The sequence below is a fragment of the Scomber japonicus genome, chromosome 3 (genome assembly GCF_027409825.1).
Source record: "Scomber japonicus isolate fScoJap1 chromosome 3, fScoJap1.pri, whole genome shotgun sequence".
In the NCBI taxonomy this organism is placed as follows: domain Eukaryota; kingdom Metazoa; phylum Chordata; class Actinopteri; order Scombriformes; family Scombridae; genus Scomber; species Scomber japonicus.
The window spans coordinates 14,493,745-14,515,533 of NC_070580.1; the positions used below are offsets into that span (position 1 = coordinate 14,493,745).

Below are 21,789 nucleotides of genomic sequence, written 5' to 3' on the forward strand. Positions count from 1 at the left end.
CCTAAAACTTTTGCCAAGTAATGCAAATCTGATATTATAGATATTTAGAAGACAGAAGAAGAGATATTTTTATTTCATGGATTCATCAGAGTTGCGTGTGTCATAGCAAAAAGCAGAGACAATGAGCAGTCTGGACATCTGGTAAACTAACTTTTTTCTGACTGGTTTGTTTGTTTTGGGGGGGGGAGGGGGGTTTGGTTTTAAACTTGAAGACTTTGTGAATTTGTCAAACTCCGCACAGCTCCCTAATTTTTTACACACCAGGTAGTAATACTCTCCGAAACAGCAAAAAGATAAGTAGGGTGGAGTTCCCATTTAAGAGACAGTTTCATTTCCTGAAATGAAACTAGTCATATATTTCCACATGAAAAATGGGAGGATAGGTGACTCTTTGCTTACTCACCTCTCCTTTTATGTCCTTCTGTGAAATGTCTTTGCTTCAGAAATGGACATGGCATCCCACAGAGAAAATGTCTCTTAGTCGACACATTTCACAGCCTTTGATGTGTGACCCCTGCACTGTGTTGATAGTCTTGGCCATAGAAGTTGAATATAGCTCAACATGAAAAAAAATGTATAAAATGAGCTCTTTTGTTGCCCTTTGAACATCTTGGGCAAATGGATGAGAGTGTGATCAAGAGAGGTAGGGAAGATGTAAGAAAGTGTGTAAGACTGTATCACACTCACATGCATTCATGCATTCCTATTTGTATCTGTCGGGGTGCAAGCAATCACATGCATAAATATGCATATGCATCTATGCAAATAGATACTTTTAACCTGTATATAAGTGTGTGAGAGTGCTCATTCGTGAGGCTGGGTGAAAGGAACTCACAGAGAAAGAGGGAGGGAAAGGGAAGTTCATTCAAGGCCACACCAGGCTGAGAGTGGTTGTCCAAGATTTGTGAAGCACATAATCTCCTGTAGTTGTTTCCAGATTCCTGCTGTGTATTATATAACTAAGAGACCCCAGCTACTCACAGTTTTCCCACTCATTTTCCTGTCTTGTCTGGGAAAGAGCTGTGAAATTGAAAAGTAGAAAAATAAATATGGGTGAAAAAAGTAAACCAAACAAAAACAAAAAATATTTTAATAAGCAAACATGATCTGAACAGGAATCCAAAGCTATCTACCATAAATATGTCTGGTCAGTGTAAAGACCTGTTTCTATTAGTCAGTTTCTTGTTTTTTGGTCTCGGTAGGTGAGGCATGGATGTTGTCAACACACTTGCAAACAAACAAGACAGTAGCAACACTGTCATGAGGTATGAGTCACACTGATTTAATTCACCGTTCCTCTTTATGTCTCCCTGTCCTCGTCAAAAGCCAGCCTCATTAGTGTTTGGTTTGCTCTCTCTTTGCTATTTGCTACTCTTTTGCAATACTATTGAGTATTCCTGGAAGAATGTAGATTATAAAAGCACAGTTGGGGTTTGGAGAAAGGCTGTGTGAGAATCAGTGAAAGTTGACGTAATATCAGAGAAGAAAAGGCTGTATGAGAGCTCAGGAGAGAATTAGAGCCTCTGCCAATGTCCCCCAAGTGGTTTATATGACTTTGTTAGCTACTTTTCTGGAGCTCTGTGTAAAATTCCTCTCTGATCACAACTTCAGCCTCAATTAAACCAGTATGAACCTTTCCAAAGTCATGCCAGAATATATATATTAGCTTGTTGTGCTCATGATGCCGTTACTTTCTTGTTTTTAGGAGCAGAAAGCACCACTTATATGCAAAAAAACACCATTCTGAGACAAGTAAAAGTAATATTTTTCCTGATAGAATGTTAACCACAGTTTCATGAGTTGTTGTATGTTTTCTGTGGTTCATATATGATCACTGGGGAGAAAAGATTACTTTTCATACAAGAATATCAATGGCGGTTCTCATGACAGGTAACACGGATAAGCCTTTTAAGGTAATTGTTCAAAACAGACCTGATGTGCACAGATAATCAGCTATAATATGATCAGTTAATGAGGGCAGCTATTCTCTCACTGTTGATTGTACTCTGAGCATGATATCAGCTAACGTTTGTTCTTTATGCATCTCATCTCTCGTAGGGTCTCCTGGGTATATCCGCAGCTCTGATGTCCTTGGGTTACCTTTTAAACATGGCAGGTTTCATTGTTAATACTGTTACCCTGTTGACTGTGTTGAAAGTGTGATTGCCATTTACGGTTTATCAGTAATTCACTTTAGTGTTCTATGGTTACAGCTTTCTTATCGCAGCTTCTGCGATAAAATTCAATGTCATGCTGAAGATATTACCTAATTCATTTAGCACTTCATAGCATGAACTAGTAAAAAAACTCCACTTTTCTTTATGTTTTGGCTAAAACAAAAATAATCAGTGCTGCGCCCACTCCCGTTTTCAGTTTAGTCTAGATATGAAGGTTTGCAAAATCAGTTTATTTTGGGGCCTGGCTGACCACAAACTTAGAGACTGCAGCAAATGGTAGACATTAAGCCTTTTATGGGCAAACCAAAAGAATTTTGTTGCATAAGGTAAATCTTTTGCCAAAATGTTCTACCCTTTAACTTTTTTGTTGTATTTCTATTTCAGCTTTGTCTGTTGAAGCATGTTTTTTAATATATTGGACAACTTCTCTGCTAAACTTCTTACTTGCCTTCTTTCATTTGTTGTGACCTCTGTTGCTTGGTAAAATAAATATGCACTGGTCAGTGTTTTTATGTGTTTACACAATATACTCTATACATCTCCTTGGACACGGAAAATATGCTGTAGGTTTAAGAAAAAAGGGAACATGTGGATGAATGAGAGCATGAGAAAGCAGGGAGGGGAGCAGGAAAGGAAAAATGGGGCGATGCTGAAGTGGGCAGGGTCTAAAAGACCAGCTGTGATTGAGGGAGAGAAGCAGGAGGAGTATAAGTTCCCCACTTCCCTCTGCCAGCGTCTCTTTCTAAGCCGGCCAGTAGTGAGCTCCCACATCTCATTTTTCACTTTGTTCTCTGTCGTGCCTGAACTTTAACAAAATGAGCTACAGACGATCCAACTTTCAGCAGATACCTTCTGCCCACATCTCCTTGACCCGCTCCACACCCCAGTACCGTGCTGCCAGCATTTATGGCGGTGCTGGTGGACATGGTGCCCGCATCTCCTCTGTCTCCACATCTTCTCTGCGCTCTGGTGCCCCAATGACCTCCTCCTCAACTGCCTTCAAGCTGAGCAGTGGAATGGGTGGTGGTATGGGAGCAGGTTTTGGAGGTGGTGCATCTATGGCAGCAAGTGGCAGTGCCGGTGGTGGGATCACGGGCAACGAGAAAGGAGCCATGCAGAACCTGAATGACCGTTTGTCCAACTACATTCAGACTGTGAGGAGCCTGGAGCAGACCAACAAGGAGCTGGAGATGAAGATCAGGGATGCCCTAGAGAAGGGGGGGCCCGACATGAGAGACTACAGCAAGTATGAGCCCATCATAGATGACCTACGCAGACAGGTAAGCATGACAAAAAAATGAATAGTCATTCAAATGAACAGGTGGATGTTGATAGTAAACTCTTAAAGTGGGAAGCTGTGTTTGATGATAGAAGTCAACAGGCCTTTGATGCAGCTGTAGGTGAGAGATTTAAATGTTTGAATGCTTTTGTTAGATGCTTGCTGAGGCCTCTGATATGAATCAATGAGTGCATCACAGACAGTTGAATGAATGTATTAATTATCTCCATGTATTCCTTGAGCCTCATGTTGAAAATTAACCTTGAGAATGTTTCTGCTGAAATGGGCAGTACTTCGGTAATCAAATTTCAAACAGTTGGTTATCAAATTTCTTGCAAGAGAATGAAGGGTGTGGTTGCTGAGCTATGACCCCCTCCCCCCGTAAAACTCCACGAACTTCCTCTGGTGAATCACCAACATGAAGTTACTATCATGAGAGACTCAGAAGCTTTCCAACCGCCAACAAACAACCTTCAACGGACAGGCAAAAGCATTTTCAAGTGGTATTGCTAGAACAGTGATTCTACAAGCATTATGTGGTGTAGGAGGGCCTCAATGTGAAACAGATGTGGTACACAATGCCAGTGTGAGTGTGTGTGCGCACAGATGTGAGTGAATTCACTGGTTGTATAACAATCAGCCCCAGTCAGCGGAGTCAAATGTCACATTCTTCTAGTTCCAGTTTTCAATGCCACATAATGACACATTAAGGGTGGCACATTTGTTTTCCCTCAACACATAAAGGGACTTTCTTCTGATACAGGATGCCACGGATGCAATAAAAAAAAATCACCAACACACTCAGGCAAAAAGAATGTGCAATCTCTGCCCATATAAACACTTATGGTCATATATACAAAGAGAGCGACAGACAGGCAGAAAAAAGTACAGCTGCATGAAAATTGGAGAGAGAGAAAAAAACGGACAGGAAACCCTTTTTTTTCCAACAATGCTAAAACAAACCAGATTCTGTTCTGGCACCAGACCATCCATTCTTCCTGTTCTTCAGTTTCTGGTTCCCCCTTTTTAACTGAATACTGGATTCAAAAAGTAATGTGACTCTGGGGTTGCTATTGTTACATAAGGGAAAGAAATAGTGACTCAGATTAGATGTTTATTTCTGTACATCTGTTAAACATCACTGTCTCACAGCAACAGAGCAGACCACAAGTTTATGCATGTAACCAGTAAAATTAGATTAAACAAATTTAATCTTCAGACACCCACTGGCCAAAGAATGTCAACTAATTAAAGTCATATTCACGTTTTCTGTCTTTTCTGTCTTTTCTGTCCAGATCTTTGACAAGATAGCGGAAAATGCTCGGTTTGTGCTCCAGATTGACAATGCCCGTCTGGCTGCTGATGACTTCAAAGTGAAGTATGTTGTTCTATATATTCAGTTTATATGATAATAAGCTCACTTTCCACAATGCAGTACAAACATAGTTGTGCATTAGTGTACAGAGATTGTACAGTGCATGTCATCTGATATCTAGAATTCCAAATAGTAATTTTTTTCAACATTTTCCTTGGAACCTCAGCTATGTAATTTCATGACTTTATGCACAGCACAGTGGGAATTTGAAGTCTTTGTTGCGTCTGTAATAGAGTTTGGGTCTGTGCATTCATACAGGTTTGAGAATGAGATGACAATCCGCCAGTCTGTGGAGGCCGACATTGCCGGGCTGAAGAAAGTCATCGATGACACCAACATGAGCAGAATGAACATCGAGAGTGAGATTGAAGCTGTGAAGGAAGAGCTGCTGTTCCTAAAGAAGAACCATGAGAATGTGAGTTTACACTAATGTCAAGATTAATCATTACACTTCAGTATCAGTGACTTCCAAATTAAGTCTGTGAATGTTTTAAGTTAATCTCTCTCTTTCTGTCTGTCCTGTAGGAGGTGATGGAGCTGAGGAATCAGATTTCCCACTCAGGCGTGCAAGTGGATGTTGACGCTCCCAAAGGTCATGACCTGGCTCAGATCATGGATGACGTGAGGGTCAACTATGAGAAGATTGCTGTGAAGAATGCAGAAGATCTCAAACGGTGGCATGAAAATCAGGTAATGCAGTGATAGAAAGGGATCATCAAGAATAAATACACTCATGATCTTTTTTGGTTGACAAATGTTTCCTCATCTCTTTGTCAGACGGCAGATGTACAGGCGCAGGTATCACAGAACACAGAAGCTCTCCAGGGGGCCCAGATGGAGAAGGGTGACTTAGGCAGACAGATACAGACCCTGGAAATTGAACTTGCATCTCAACAGAGCTTAGTAAGTATCATTACATTCAAATTTGAATGTATAATCCATTTTACATTATCTTGCTTCAAAAATTTGAATCATTTTCAAAAATATCTTAATAATTTTATAACACCCAAAATGAAAAATAAACTTTTTACATAAAGGTTGAAACTTTCTCATGTTCTCCAAAATTTGACTTGCTTGCTTAAAACCCCCTCTCATTCCTCAATCCATTATCAGAAAGCCTCTTTAGAAGACACACTACACAACACAGAGCAGCGTAACAATATGGAAATGGAGAAGTACAACACCGTTATTATCCGCCTGGAGGAGGAGCTCACACACTTGCGTGCAAACATCCAGCAACAGACCCAGGAGTATGAGGCGTTGCTCAATCTAAAGATGAAACTGGAGGCAGAGATCAGCACCTACAAGACACTGTTGGATGGTGGAGACTTCAAGTAAGAGTTATAAAGAGATGGAGGAGAAAAAAAAGATGAAGGCAAGTTGATGGTGTTGGTGGAAGTGAATACTGAAGTTAATTGTTATCGTGGTTTGCATGGTCAAGTATAACCACAATCACAATTGAGGCAGTAGTTCCAATTGGCAACAGTCACATGACCAGTTCAACATGAGAGTTAAAATGTTTCATTTGTGTTTTGTTCAGGTTCCAGGATGCAGTGGATGAGCTAGAGGCCCTGGGCTAATTTGGAACAATGGATCTGGGACCATCACAACAATGGAAGCAGAGCAACCCACAACAGTCCGTAATGGACAGAAGTCTCGCTGATCCAGTCCACTAAAGGCATTTATTTTAACCATGACCACTTTAGTCGCACCACATAAATGATTTAAGCAATTCAGAATGAAGGCATTCAACCAAACCTCAGTGAAACTGGCAGGGATATTTTGACACGAACCATTCCCTGTCCTGGCAGCAAAATAAAAGTGAATAAAACCATTTGTTGACCCACAGTCACGGCTCTTCTGCATTTGTTATTATAACAGAATATAATATACATATAATATATGTTGTGTATTGTGATATGTTGTTCTCATTATAGCCTTCGCTGATTTACAAAAAAGTGAGGAAAATTTATAAAGGAATTACAGATGTTGAGCATTCAATAATTTATGTTGACAAATAAAGGGCTGGTTGACAAATTACATGATTTTATAGTTTGCCCAATTATGAAAAGTAAGTATTATTGTGTGTTGAGTTTATAAAGTTGAAAGAAGAACATAAACTTGCTGGGAAAATGCAAATGTTTATTACATTTACAGCTCACGTACAAAACTGGACTGAACCATTTGGAGTTATTTGTATTTTCATTTTATCCTACTCACTACATCTATTCCATCAGATTTCAGGAGAAAATTTGCTGTTTTTTTGTTTTTTTTACTCCACTACATTATGATGGCTTAAGTTATTATTTTTGCATGACATTATATGTAGATTTTATATGAAAACACACAATGATCTTACAAAATATGATGCATTTAAAAGAAAATGAAACATTAGTCATTGGTAGAGCAGAAGAAGGAAGAAGAAGAAGAAAAAGTGACGAAAATGGATAGAGGAATATGGAGGTGGATGAGTTTGAAAGAAGCAGTGGAAAGACAGCAGGGTGTAAAAAGAAGGAAAGAAGAATCTTCAAGTTACAGTGATGATAGTGAGAATAAAAGAGAAATCCATTTGGTTGGAATAAAACAGACTGGGAAGGAGGTGGTGAATTGGATTAAGGACAAACTTGGCAATATCAACTTAATAAATGGATTACTCATTGTTGGATGTGTGTCACAGAAGCAACTGTAGCAGGTACTGGAAAAATCTGAGTTAAATGGTTACCAAGTGTCATGTTTCCCACTTCATAAAATAGTCCCAGTAAAGGGCATTGTTGATGGAATACCACATGTAGTAGATACAACTATATTTAAAGATGTAACAGAGTTATTGACAGTTATAGACTAATCACGATGTATGACAGTAAAATGTATGAAACAAGATGTTATTTATGTTGCATTTTGAATCAGCAATCCTGCCTGATATGTTTGCCATGTCTGATCTGTCGAGGCATGGCAAACAGATGTCCAAAGGGAGGGAAAGAGATGAAAATCATGAGGATCAGGTCCAAGAGAAGGCTAAACCATGAGGAAGAAGCTAGGAATGGAAAGATTCAAGAAATAAAGGAACAAATCAGTTATAGCAAGCATATTGTTTTTGTCAGGACCAGGTTATGTTCTTTGCATTTCTGGCCATGGAGAGTAACTGTGCTGCTAAGGCAGAAAGGAGATCTGAGAGAATAGAGATAGTTGTTGATTGATGCAGCGAGAATTTGAGATATTGTGAAAATTACTGGGAAAGAAGTGCAAGGGCTGTTGAGAGAGGCTCTCAGACCCTCTCATATTCTAAATGAATAGGTTATATTAGAGAATGGGATGAGGGGTGGGGGAGAACATAATTTATTTATTTTCATTTTCTTCTTCTTAGATTAGATTAAACATGATAATTTAATCGCATTTCTCAATGCAGTATAGAAGGCGGTAATGCAACATTTTTGGATGCAAAACCATCTTTTAAAAAAAAAACAACGAAGAAGAAGAGGCTGATGGAGCGGAAGATGTGGGTCAGTAAGCAAACAAGGGAGGAGGCAGGTCGTGCACGCTAATGCGCGTTCCCGACAATAAACCTCTGACGCCTTCATCCGGGAACTACTACGAACTCGCTCTCCAACATGGCGGCGTCAGGTGAGGTTTATGTGGGTGATCGATCAGGGTCGGTTGGGGGGAATTTCAGAGGGTTATACCTGGATATAATTAAGCACAAGGTATCTGGAGATTGTTAATATGTTGCCTTATTGATCCTCGTCGTTGTCCTGTGCGTAGAAATCGGTTTGTCGCTTGTTTTGGCAATGTAAAGACGCAACTGCTGGAGAGAAGCAAATGAACGAAGCAGCGACTTTACATTTTTACTTACAGATAACTGCGCGGTCTTTTCATGACAAAATGGCTATCGCCTTGTTCAGGGTGTCTAGATTTTGATTTAATATAGTGTTATAAGTGCTGGCGAGTGTATGACGTGTTGTGAAATGTCTGTAGCTGCGTGCGGAGCTGGCACTTTGCATGTCCGTAGCGGAGCTAGCCGTGGCGCTCAGAGCACCGGGCGCAAGCGCGTTTCGTGGAGGAGGGGTCGGGCCGAGTAGTCTGGGCTACCCGAGGAGGCTCTCCACGTGTGCAGCCTGACTGCCTGGTGTCGGTGTTTGATTAAACGGGGCAGCTGGGGCTCTTTGGTCGCATCATACACAACACTTCCCCGGCAGCTTCACAACTTAAAAGTGTCCCGTCCCTCCCGGCCAAGTCTTGCTCCGTTTATGGCGCACTTGGATCCTGGCGCTGCGACGTGCACTAGGCCCTAAAACCTAGCCAGCTAAGCAGGGATACTTACCCCGTCAGCAGTCCGTCGATGACTAAGTCCGCATACGCATAAAGACAAAAACGACCTAGGCAGGATAATTGGCAGGCAAATAAACCGTACCTTTAGTCTCACAGTTTAGAGTTGGCCCTTACAGATGTTTACGCCATTGTAGCTTTGGAAGAAGTCAGCACAGGTAGCTCTTAGCTTGCTAATGTCACATCAGTGCGAACGAATGTAAACGTTACCAAACAGCCAATATATTGTTAGCTAGCATTGGAGGGTTCATGTGGCCGAGGTCAGTTAGGTAGGCCCCAGTAATTGTAAACAATGACTTTGCATTAGTGGCAGTCTTGTCGGTATGGCTGCATGTGCGCAGCTTTTATAACTCTTTCTTTGAGCATGTGCAGGTTTGGCAACTGCTGCTCCTGCATGTATGCAGGTTTGGTAACTGCTGCTCCTGCATGTATGCAGGTTTGGTAACTGTTTCTCTCTGAAAGTGTGCAGGTTTTGTTACTGTTTTGCTCTCTGCATGCGTGCAGGTTTTGTTACTGTTTTGCTCTCTGCATGCGTGCAGGTTTTGTTACTGTGAGTAAAGAATGTCATGACAGCTGGGATTTTCACAATGAAGCTCACAGCCAGCTTTGTCACTCCCTCTTTTTCTGCCTCCAGACCAAAACAAATCAGACCTGCTCTATGAGATGAGCTGTGTGAAGCCCCAATGGTGGGCTGCAGCCGTTTTCATTCAGTGACCGTATGAGGAATGTTCTGCAGTGGATACATGACTCTGGTTCTGACTCCACATTACGTTCCTCCAAACATGCAGCGGACACGCAACTTGGTGTTTTTTAACACATCACAATTATTGTGCTAGAATCCTTGAGCTGACCAAATAGAGGCGAAAGAAAGTTTGAGACACATAAAGTGAGGGAATTGTGTAAATACATACAAGTACACAAGTCACTGCACAGTGACAGTTGGAAAGCATGACCACTCCCTATGTGTTTACTTTCTAATAGAAAAGTCAGTCTTTGTATTTGTTATCACTACCACATTGCAGTCAGCTTATCTGTCTCGTTACTCAACATTACAAATGGTGGTTGTCTATGCAAAGATGCAGCTGTCCACAAGAGTGGAGCCGTACACACAAGTCTACTGAAAACCAGACTGATCAGCTGCAGTTTCAAGAATGAGTCTTTCAGTACATTTAACGTCATTCACTGTATTTTGTATTTTTTTACTGTGAAAAATACTGAAAAAGGCCAGTTATAATTTCCCAGAGTGGACGGGGGTCTTCTTCACATGTGTTGTTTTGTTTGACCAGTAGCCCAAAATCAAAAGATAATAAGTTTACAATCATGTTTGACAAAGAAAATCTTTACATTTCTAACATTGAAGAAGCTGAAACCAGCTTATGTTCAGCATTTTGCTTAAAAATTATTCAATTATCCAAATAGTCCCTGATAAATTCAACTAATGGAGTAATGGACTAATCATTGCAGCTCATGTTCTAATATTCCAAAAAACAATTACAATTTCAAATCAAGCTAAATTTTATAGCTCCATAAATGTATATGACCACACTGTCTTTGTCATTGAGGAACTAGTCAGTTGACAATGAAGGCTTAAGCTTTTTAAGTTTTTAACAAACATCTATATGTTTCTTGTAAGTCTGATTATCTCCTCTCTGGTCATCTTCCCTCTAGCTAAGAAGAAGAATAAGAAGGGGAAGACCCTCACCCTGACTGACTTCTTGGCAGAGGACAGTGGAGGCACCCCAGCCCCAAGCTACCCAGCCAAGTCCACTAGCTGGGCTGATGAGACTGACGACCTGGATGGAGATGGTGAGTGCAGTCTTTATTTTGCATCTGTCTTGCATTATTTTTCATCCAGTGATAGTATAATCAATATCATCTCTGATGCTCAGGCTCGGAGGACATTGAAAATGCGTTTAAGAATGCAATTGATTGGTTGCACCATCAACACTTAAGCGTAAAATGAGCAACTGCATATTTGGATGTGTAAATGTGTTGTGACAGAGCAGCAGTAAGAAAAGGTCAGGCATCATATAGAGGAGACGGCATAGCACTGCTTTTTAAGATATCACAGAATGACAGATGATACCAACTAATTCTCTGAGTCATTTAAATACATGTTGCCCAAGATAGTTGTATATAACTATGATAAATTGTTCAATTCATAAGGCGATTATATACTTCTAAATGACAGCATTTTGTAATACAGCTGCTTTTTTACTTTTAAACTGTTCAGCCTTTATGCAATTGTCTGCAGTTTTCTGTCAGCCAGTAATGACATTGGACACACATTGAAGCCATATGTCGACTGTAAACTCATTGCTGCTTTGTTTTCCTAGTATTATGAAAGTAATTCACCAACTGGCTTCTGTTACATTTCATGGTATGGATTGAGGCTGTTTAGATTTTGCCTTTGCTGCCAGCAATGTTCTTTGCCCTCCTGCCCATTTTTATTCCTGGCTTACACAACTTAGTCTTATCCCCCCCCTTTTTTTTTTTTAAAGGCGAGTAACACGTCGATCTGACCATCACATGTTATCGCATGATGTAGCTAGTTCTCTTTACAGTATACAACATGTTGCCACAACTCACAACATTTCAGATTATTTTTGTCAGTAGTTTATATTGAATTATTCCTTCTGTTTTGTTCCAATTTCAAATCCTGTTTTGGGGTATTGAACCAAAACCGATACTGATTTTTGGTTCAGCTATTTTGTCACAATGATGCTTTTTTTCCCCACAAGGATTAGGGTTTACATTAGGGTTATTTTTCCAACATGATTCATTGTGAAGTCTTGGATCAACTTTCTGTTGTCTGTTTGTTGGTTTTAGAAATACAAGAACTCCAGGAATAACAGGACGTATATCAAAGAGAAAATGATCTGGTTAGTAACTGACAGTGAATTTGAGATTAGCAATTGCATTAAATTTTCCCTCTACTCATCTCTCCAGTCTCGACTTCGTGGCACACGGAGGAGGATACGTACCGAGCACCGCCCATTGACCGCTCCATCCTGCCCACAGCACCACGCTCAGCCCGTGAACCCAATATCGACCGGTCCCGACTGCCCCGTAGCCCACCTTACACGGCGTTCCTGGGCAACCTGCCCTATGATGTCACTGAGGAATCGATCAAAGACTTCTTCCGTGGTTTGGCAGTAGGTTTAGCAAACGCACAAATACAGTATGGGTTATATAATGTAATTGCACTTGGTTACAATTTCTGCAACTCTTTGATATGCAAAGTAGCACAAGAGTTTTCAGTTGAAGTTAGGTGGCAGGGGGAATTTTTGGGAATCTCATTCAATTCCTGTTCTTTGATGTTCAATTCTCAAGTTCAGTTCTCAATTGTATGAAAAGAAAAGGGGGCACAATTTTCAGTCTGTTGTTCCAGTATACTGTGTTGCAAACCGTTCACTGGTGTCCTTATTCCACTGAAATATAATATGAAACATAACTGGCAATTCAGATAAATGGTCATTTAATGGTTTCATTTAAAAAAGTTAACTGCAATTATTAATTAATTAATTATTTACGTAGTACATACAATTAGTGTGTGTTGGTCTCATTTGTTACTGTTGATCAGTGCTCCACTCCACTAATGCCTAGTCTCTGAGTGAGGATCAGTTTTGATGAAGTCTCAGTTTTTTTAATAGGAGTTGTAAACACGGAGTTTGTCCGTCTCATCTATATTCAACACCATGTTTTCTGTAAATTAAATCTTCCATATAGTCCTCTAATGCCTACCTGTGGGTCATTCAGTCATAGCTGAGTAGGACCCATTGCTTAAAATGGTTATAACTGTGCAAAGCAACTAATGTTGATCAGATAACTTTCCTAATTTGTACTAAAGTTACCTGCAACTGTGCCAGTTCTGAGCAGAATAATTGCACAGAAATTCTTGCTATTTATGTTTCACCGGGTCATGTTTTTTTTTTGGCCATGTTTTCATTTTCATAGTGCCATGTATTTTTCCTCATTTTGTCCGGTGTACTGCACACTGTTTGACTTGAAGGCAGAAACTTGTGTTTATGTGAGCACAGATCAGTGCATTCTCAGTTTCATCTGTTATTCTGTCTCTGTCTTTGTCTTCAGATCAGTGCAGTGCGTCTGCCTCGAGAGCCCAGTAACCCAGAGAGGCTGAAGGGCTTTGGTTATGCTGAATTTGATGATGTTGACTCCCTCCTGAGGGCCTTGAGTCTCAATGAGGAGGTGAGAGCATATAGTTTGGTTTATATTTTTGCATTTTTATTTTTTATACCTGGAACTGTACACACAGTTTTATTTTACAGTAAAATACCTGGGTTGATGTTATGCATTAGGTTCATCACTAAAAAGAAGATGTCATAAAAATCTGTTCATGCCAACAGAACCTGGGCAACCGCAGAATCCGTGTGGATATTGCAGACCAGTCTAATGATAAAGGTACAATGCAAATTGTGACTTTTTCTGTCCCGTAGTTTCCTCTCTGTGTCTCAAACAGCAGTATGTCCTTCAGTCTTCAAATTTAAGTCTGTGCGTTATGCAATAAAACATAACATCTCTTCTTCACACGCTAGAGAGAGACGGACTTATGGGAGGCCGTGACAGGGGTGGACGAATGTCGGACATGGGTCCTGACAAGACAGACAGTGACTGGAGGGCTCGACCCAGTGCAGATGCTGACGATGGACCTCCCAAAAGAGATGATGCTTTCGGAGAGAGTAAGTCAGAACAGTCTTTGTGTATGTTTTATAACCTAGTATACATTTTACACATAATCCAAGGACCATTCCTAGTAGCTGTTTTGGGGACCGATTCTTTATCTCTGGTGTCAATCCCAATTTTACAGGAGTCCTATAAGAGTATTAGTTTGTTAACATAGACTGAGTTGAAAGTGATTGAACTTTCTGTCTTTTCACAAGGGAGGTTCTCCAGACATTACTTCATGATTATGATAATGTTAGCAATTTAGTAAATGTTCAAGTGTTGTCTTTTCTGCAAAAAAGGGTGAATTTTTTCCTTCAGCTGGAACCCAGTCATTAGCAGAGAATCGGCTCGTGTCAAAAACATTATTGTTCTTATGATGCTTACAGGATCTCGAGACCGTTATGAGTCAGATCGTTATAGAGATGGGCCACGGCGGGACAATGATCGTTATGACAGTGGAAGAGATCGCTACCGGGATCGCTATGATGACAGAGACCGCAGAGACTACGATAGAGGAGGTGAGTATCTCTGCTTTGTTCGGGTCCTGTGTTGGATGTCAAAGGTGCATGGGATTCAAATCCACCCAGCTGTATCAGCAGTTGTTGTATTATTTTAAAACATACTACATATGTAATAACATCTTCCAGCATCACACTCTTCACACGCTGTTCTACCCTAACCCTGCTATCTGTCTAGGTTTTGACTCTCGTGGTGGTGGGGGAGGTCGCCGTGCCTTTGGCAGTGGCTTCCGCCGTGATTACGATGACAGTCGGGGTAGCAGTGACCGTTATGGGGACAGGGATCGTTATGGCGACCGTGATGGTGGTGACCGGTATGAGCGGCGCGACGACAGAGGTGAGCGAAAAGTTTGGTATATAAATAATGTTTGATTTGTTTTTGTCTATGATTGTTGCATAATCTCATATAAGGTTGCTTCACTGTTGGTGTGGTTTTTTGTAGTTACATTTGTTGGCATTCAAGTCCTTTTAATGCTCATATCAAGTCAGACACAATACTTGCATTTATCCAAAAAACAAAGGTGCCTTGTGCACTCAAGCTACAACCTGAAAATGAAATGTATAACCTCAACCTAAAAAAAACATCACTGTCTGTCTAATATTGAGAAGCTTCTCTGTGATACAACTACTTTAAAGTATGAGGTGCTCAGCTCCAAAAACAATATTCAGGATCAAATCTAGAGATCAATAATTATTTATCATAAATTCACACAATATATTAGAAATGAAAATGTGTGCATTTATGAATTGCATTGTATTTTCACACTCTTGTCAGAGTTTGTAATCAAGCTGCTCTGTAGTGAATTCAGGGATTGTTAATAATGCTCATAGCAGGAGCACTCTGTATTAACAGCCTTTCGTTTTGTTCACTCTAGCTCCCCAGCAGAGACCCAAGTTGAACCTGAAGCCCCGTAGTGTGCCCAAGGAGGATGAAAGTAGTGGTGGCGGCGGCGGCGGCGGCAGTGGCGGCGGCAGCGGTGGTGGTGGCGGTAGTGGCGGTAGTGGTGGTGGTAGTTCCACAGCTGCAGCTCCGACCTCTGGCAGCAGGGCCTCATCCATCTTTGGTGCTGCCAAGCCAGTTGACACAGCAGCCAAGGAGAGGGAGGTAGAGGAGAGGCTGAAGAAGGAGGAGGAGAGGCTGCAGAGGCAGCTGGAGGAAGACAAGGGTCGAGGACCAGACAGAAAGATGCGAGACAGGTCAGAGGCTCATTTTGAATAAAAGTACAGTTTCTATATGAATATTCAGTGTTATAGGAGGAGCACAGGTTACTTGCACTTCAATATATTTGTGTTTTGCTAAGCTTTTCTTTTTGTTTTCAGGGACCCAAGCTGGCGCAATGAGGAAACTCATACTGAGCGATCTCGCACAGCAAGTGAGTCTTCACAGCCAGGAAGCACTTCTGGAAGAGGTGAGATACCCCTGCGTTTCATTTTGTTATAGTTTGACTTCAGGAATCTCGTTTCTCCTCGCAAACCTGAAGGGGCAGGATATCACTTGTAGGTGACTGTGCATCCAGTTGTTTCCTTCATTATAAAACTTTGAACCAATGTATAGTTTTCATGATGGGGCTTTTTTTCTATCTCTTACACCCTAATATTGCAGCCCATAAACCACTGAAGCTCCTGTCTGTAGTCTGTTTGTTGAAACAGAAATCAAAGTTTCATATCGGAGTATTTGGGGAAAAAAACAAATTGTACCGGAAATCTCCTTTTTTAAACATCTCATCTCCTTTCATCTGCCAGCTTCACGGTGTCGAGACAGCGAGCGCTCTGGGGAGAATGAGGTTTTCAGTGGGAGAGAAGATGAACCCTCATCCCCTGGGGCCTCCCCACGGCCTTCCTCTACCAGCTCCTCCAAGGAGCCGCTGAAGGTTATGCCTGCACCCCCTCCCAAGGAGAATGCCTGGGCCAAGAGAAGTGCGGCCAGCACAGGATCCAGCGAGGGTGATAGGCGACCCCCAGTCTCCCCTGTCTCCCCAAGTGGTTCAACTCCTCCCAAGCTCAGGTAAGAATACGACCAGCACATATGTTAGGAAGCCTTTCAGAAATGTGCTGTCGAGAGTGCAATCGTAAAAAGTTACTTTCATTTCAGTGTTTTGTACATTTTCCTGATTGTGCTTACTTTCTCTTTAGCTCCTCAAGTTCTGCAGATGAAAGAGGATCTGGAAAGGGTAAGGCTTACTGATAAGGGCTCAACACTGGTGATTTTACCATTACTAAACCTCTGTGTTGACTAATAAGAATACAACTTAAGAGTCAGTGTGACACATGAACATTTATTTGGCCTTTCTAATCAAAAAATGACTTACCAAAAAAAAAGAAAACAAGAAGGAAGATATTTATGGGGGAAAAAGGCAATTTGCTGATGCATCAGCAATCTCAAAAGTCAGCTGTCACAACATTACAGACTTTTATCAGGTATTGTCAGACTGGCTCAGCTTTTGCTCGCCTATGCTGCACTTCATCAGCTTCAATTGTATTTGCTCATCTGTGCTTTGAGCTAAAAGCTGTATTCAATGTTTGAATGCTAACAGGAAGTATGTTGGTATGATAATAATGGGAATTCAATCTTTTAGTTATAGTGATGAGATCTATATGAACTCTACACAGAGATCTTTGACCAGAAACAAAACCAAAGTTTGTCACTAAACAAAGTAATTTTGGGTTCATCCCTCGAGACCATGAATGTCTCTACCTAATTTCATGGCAGTCCATCGTGATTTTGCAACCACAGTAATTAATGCAAATTTAACCACTGTAATATTTGCAAGTGTCTATAATTTTGGAAAAAGGTTTGCAATTTCTCTGCATTAGATGTGCTACCAGGAAGGTTTTGACATCAACCTATCATCGTAAATGTAATGCCTATTCCTGGCAATGAGAATGAAAGACAATTGCAATAAATTATGTCCCCTGTTTTGTATAGCGCGTTCAGGTGAAATTATACACTAAGGAACGTAAACCCCCTTTATTATATGAAAATAACAATCTTTTGATTATATATGACTATGAATAATTGCATTTTTTTTTTTTATTCACTTGCAACTTCCCATAACTTCAAAAATAACATTGCAGTTTGCAGAAAATGTGCCACAAAATCAAGCATTTATGATCACAACAGTCACAAAAAACAAACTCCTGGATGGACTGACTAGATCTTATTTTACAGCATTGTCATCTCTAGGACTTCAATCTTATCCCGACTAAATGTTATGTAGGCTGTTTCTGAAAGAGTAATACTTTTCAAACATCTGACAGCACTTGTACAATTGGATTTGGGACTGTGGTCTGCAATCTACAGTGTCCTTGTACCTTTTCCTTATTGAAGGACTAAGTGTGGACTTGCTTGCTTCACAGCTTTACTTAAGCGTGGCTGTTGCAGAAAGTTACTAGCTTTTGTAAAGATTTATTTTTGAAACTATTAATGATGAAATGCTTTTTAAAGGACCAAAGTGTAGGTTTAGTGGCATTTAGTGTATAATCAGGTGATAATACTAATTAAAACATACTTGAATATTGTATTCTATTTCTGCTAAGTCCGTTCGTCTAGATGCCACTAATTTCTACACAATGCACCTCTTTAGAAATGACTTGCAAGCACTGCCTACAAACAGGTTACAAATGGTGGTAGCATCATATCTCGCAAGTAACTAGATCGCAAATTGCAGATAAATCTGAGTCGTAAAGGACTCTCACATTCTCATGCATGGGTGGCAAATATGGAGTTTGTTTTGATTGATTAAACGTGTCAAAATCAGCAAACGGGAAATGATCTCATCTTGAAAATTTGGTCATACAGACCCCAAAATGGCTTAGGAAAACAGGGGTCTGGGCTCAAGTTCATTCAGTGGAGTAAGCCACCATGCCTGACTCACTTCTATGAAGGGGGTGTCACACTATATAATATTTCAGTCTATCATAAAGAGAAAATGTCTGACTGGAACAGGCCATGAGCTCATATTCATGCTGAGAATACACCGATCAGCCACAACTTTAAAACCACTGACAGGTGAAGGGAATAACATTGACTATCTCATTACGACAGCACCTGTCAAAGGGTGGGGTCTATCAGGCAGTGAGTGAACTGCCAGTTCTTGAAGTCGACGGAAGCAGGAAAAACAGGGAGGCGTGAGGATCTGAGCAACTTAGACAGGGGACAATTTTTGATGGCTAGGCAACTGGGTCAGAACCTGTCAAACTGCAGGTCTTGTGGGATGTTCCCAGTATGCAGTGGTCAGCACCAACTTAAAATGACAGGAAGGACAACCGGTGCACAAGGCTCACTAATCCACATGGGGAGTGAAGGCTAGCCCATCTGGTTCAATCCCTCAGAAGAGCTACTGTAGCACAAATAGCTGAAAAAGTTAAAGCTGGCTATGATAAACAGGTGTCAGAACACAATGTGAAGCTGCATAGCCGCATAGCCGAGTGGTGATGCTGACCCCTGTGTAACGCCAAAAGTGCTTACAATGGGCATGTGATCATCAGGACTGGACCATGGAGCAATAGAAGAAGTGATCTGGTCAGATGAATTGTTTTCTTGCATTTATCTGGGGAAGACATGGCACTAGGATGCACTATGGAATGAAGGCAAGCCAGAGGAGGCAGTGTGATGTTCTACTGGGAAACTTTGGGTCCTGGCTTTCATCTGAACTTCATGTTACTTTGATGTGTACTATTGTTGCCGAACAAGTACACCACATCTTTTATTTGCTGACGGCCTCTTTCAGCAGGATAATGCACACTGAAAAAAATGTCCGGGAATGCATTGAGGAACATGATAAAGAGTTCAAGGTGTTGCCTTGTCCTCAAAATTTCCCAGATCATCATATGTGACATATGCTAGAAAAATGAGTCAGATCTGTGGAGGCCTGACCTTGCAGCTTACAGGTCTTTAAAGGATCTGCTGCTAACATCTTGGTGCCAGAAGAAACCTTCAGAGGTCTTGTGGAGTCCATGCCTCGTTGGGCCAGAGCTGTTTTGGAGACCCTGTATAATATTAGGCAGGTGGTTTTAACGCTGTGGCTGATGAGTGTATATTCATTACAAGGGGAGCACAAAAACATGTCTCAAGTTAAGCTTGTGTGGTTGAACAACCATCCTCATGAGAAATATAGAGTAAAGCTTTACTGATGTAGCAAAACTCTGTGCTCTCAGACGTAATTGGTGCTCATTGTGGAGAGAATTATGGCAACGAATTCTCAAACTGTCACAATGCGTGTAGAATGATATGAAATTGAAATCTCAAGTTCATACCCAAGGAGTTAAGCTAGGTGTGAGGACTTTGAATATCTGCAGTGCTGAATAGGGCTTTTTTGCTTAATTTCTTTGAAATCTTCATCACAACTTTGCAGCTAATATCAAATTTAAAGAAATCAGCTCGGCTTGCATTCAAGCAATTGTGCACATCTTATTTGGCCCCACATTGGTGACTGACACTATTTGGATCCAACCCAGTGGCTTTTGATGCTGCAGTGTGTTGTGAGTGTAGTCTATTGTATCACCCTCCCTTCACTCAACTGTCTGGCTTCTCCTTTAAGATGAGAACAAGGCTGACGGTGTGCGTCGGGACCGGGGTCCCCCACGGGCAAGAGGGGGGCCTGCAGGGCCTGGAGCAGGGCGGGGCCGAGGAGATGGTCCCAACAGAGACCGAAGAAAGGAGGCAGACAGGTCAGCCATCCAAAGCTAGCAACTCCAAAGTTCTACATTAGACATGGAGGAATTAATCAGGGCATCTGTAAAGAGTGGCCTATGCTCAGCTACACAACTGATGATGCATTCATCGTTCTAGTGTTGTGGACACCAGGATTTTGGATGTGCACATTTAACACTTTTGCTACTACAAATGGTTACAGTCCTCATAATGTAGTACAATTTCAGCACTTAATGCATCACCAGTACAGCATAAATTAGAAGTGAGATTTAGGACATCACTGAATTGTAATTGTTGAGGTTTTCCTCCTCTTTTCTGAAATGAGGACTGAGCACTTGGTGAGCATTTTGTGAACTGGATGCCAAGCAGCTCGTATGTAAATTGTTCAAATGATCAAAGTGAGCATCATTTGTGATCTTGTAGTGTTTTGTCTTTTAGATCTGTGCGTGTTTGAGTATTCACAGCAAGGGTAATCTTTCCGCTGGTGAGCCCTGCCAATAAATTTTAACCTCAGGGTTCGTTCTGATTGTAGAAAGGATAACAGAAGAGACCGAGACTCCAGACCACCACCAGAGCCAAAGAAATACGAAGAAACCCCAACCCCTGTAAGTCCTTTACTGGGCATCAAAGTCTGACTGAATAAGTGCAAGGTTTTATTCTTCAGTGAAGAGTTTCCTTGAAGCCTTGAGTTGTTTTGACCAGAGCTCCCCTTGTAGTTTATTTCCAGTGGATGAACAGCCCATCAACCCTAAAATCATTTCCCTGGATGTTGTTGCACGTTAGCTTGATTTATGTAAAGATCCTTGAAAAAGTTTGACATCTTTTTCTTGCATATGCTGTATTCACATAGCATCCAAAGCAACTGTGTTGATTGTTTTTGCTGTTTTGCTCCGTTTTGTTTTCTTCCAGAAGTTCAGCTCAGCCAGTAAATACGCCGCTTTGCTAATGGATGGAGACCAAGGAGACGATGCTGAGGATGTCGAATAGAAAGAAAATAACAAGAAGAGACCCAAGAGAGCAAAAAGAGGAGAAAAATGACGAACGCCTGGAAAAAAAAAATAATCTCACATACATAGCTTATGAAAAATCTCCTCACATGGAAGAGGCTCCCGGGAGGACATCACTCCCTCCCTCCTTTCCTTCTTCAAACCTATCCTTTACTTTCAAACCTCCCACCCATCCTCCTTTCTCTGCCCCAACTTCAGGACTTTTCAGGTTCTAAAGAATAATAGTCACATACTGGACTTGTTTTAAATGGAAAAAAGGAGTAGCTGACACATGGAAAAGTGATGATAACATTGAATTAATTGTAATAAATAAATGGAAAAAGTGAGGAAAAAAATGAATTTGTATATTTGTGGATCACAGGTGTGGTAAGATTGGATTTGACAACAGAAGATGTACTTACAAAATTTTATCAATCTTTGACTTATTAACTTGCGTAATTAATAGTTAAAATACACCATGCCTATTCATTAGAAGCCATTTTATTAGTCATTTTATAGTAGCAATCCTGAACAAAAAAGATTGGTCAAGAATATTGTCTTCCAGTACTAACAGTTATGAATGCTGAAACTGGGTACTGATTTAAAAACATTTTTCAATCATGTATGCAACATTTAAACAAATCATTGAATCATTGGATCATTGAATTTGTTCTGAGCTGAACTGATTCACACAGTATTATACCCAGCTATTGTGTAATTCATTCAGGAGACTTGCAAGAGTGACTTATATATCAGAAAGAAAAACAGCCACCCCACGATTCTCACTCTTGG

The 21,789-nt window shown here is 40.9% G+C and overlaps 2 protein-coding genes across 4 annotated transcripts; both read left to right on the forward strand.

Annotated features, from left to right (window-relative positions):
- The first annotated feature begins 2,919 nt into the window (after nt 1–2,919).
- LOC128354981 (keratin, type I cytoskeletal 18-like) lies at nt 2,920–6,665 on the forward strand. The gene is made up of 7 exons (XM_053315111.1): nt 2,920–3,457; nt 4,752–4,834; nt 5,090–5,246; nt 5,357–5,521; nt 5,609–5,734; nt 5,945–6,165; nt 6,372–6,665. Exons 1-7 carry the CDS (start codon nt 2,993–2,995, stop codon nt 6,409–6,411), a joined length of 1,257 nt encoding a protein of 418 aa, XP_053171086.1. The 5' UTR covers nt 2,920–2,992; the 3' UTR covers nt 6,412–6,665.
- A 1,735-nt stretch (nt 6,666–8,400) lies between these two features.
- Nucleotides 8,401–21,353, forward strand: eif4ba (eukaryotic translation initiation factor 4Ba). Of its 3 annotated transcripts, XM_053315108.1 has the most exons (15): nt 8,401–8,452; nt 10,823–10,960; nt 12,104–12,309; nt 13,247–13,363; nt 13,522–13,576; nt 13,711–13,854; nt 14,227–14,358; nt 14,537–14,695; nt 15,234–15,555; nt 15,679–15,767; nt 16,102–16,363; nt 16,492–16,529; nt 19,899–20,028; nt 20,544–20,616; nt 20,921–21,353. In XM_053315108.1, the coding sequence occupies exons 1-15, from the start codon at nt 8,440–8,442 to the stop codon at nt 20,996–20,998; spliced, it is 1,956 nt and encodes a 651-aa protein (XP_053171083.1). In that variant the 5' UTR covers nt 8,401–8,439; the 3' UTR covers nt 20,999–21,353. The 3 variants fall into 3 exon arrangements, with proteins under 3 accessions (XP_053171083.1, XP_053171084.1, XP_053171085.1); XM_053315109.1 differs by lacking the exon at nt 19,899–20,028; XM_053315110.1 differs by lacking the exons at nt 19,899–20,028; nt 20,544–20,616.
- Nucleotides 21,354–21,789: the final 436 nt, after the last annotated feature.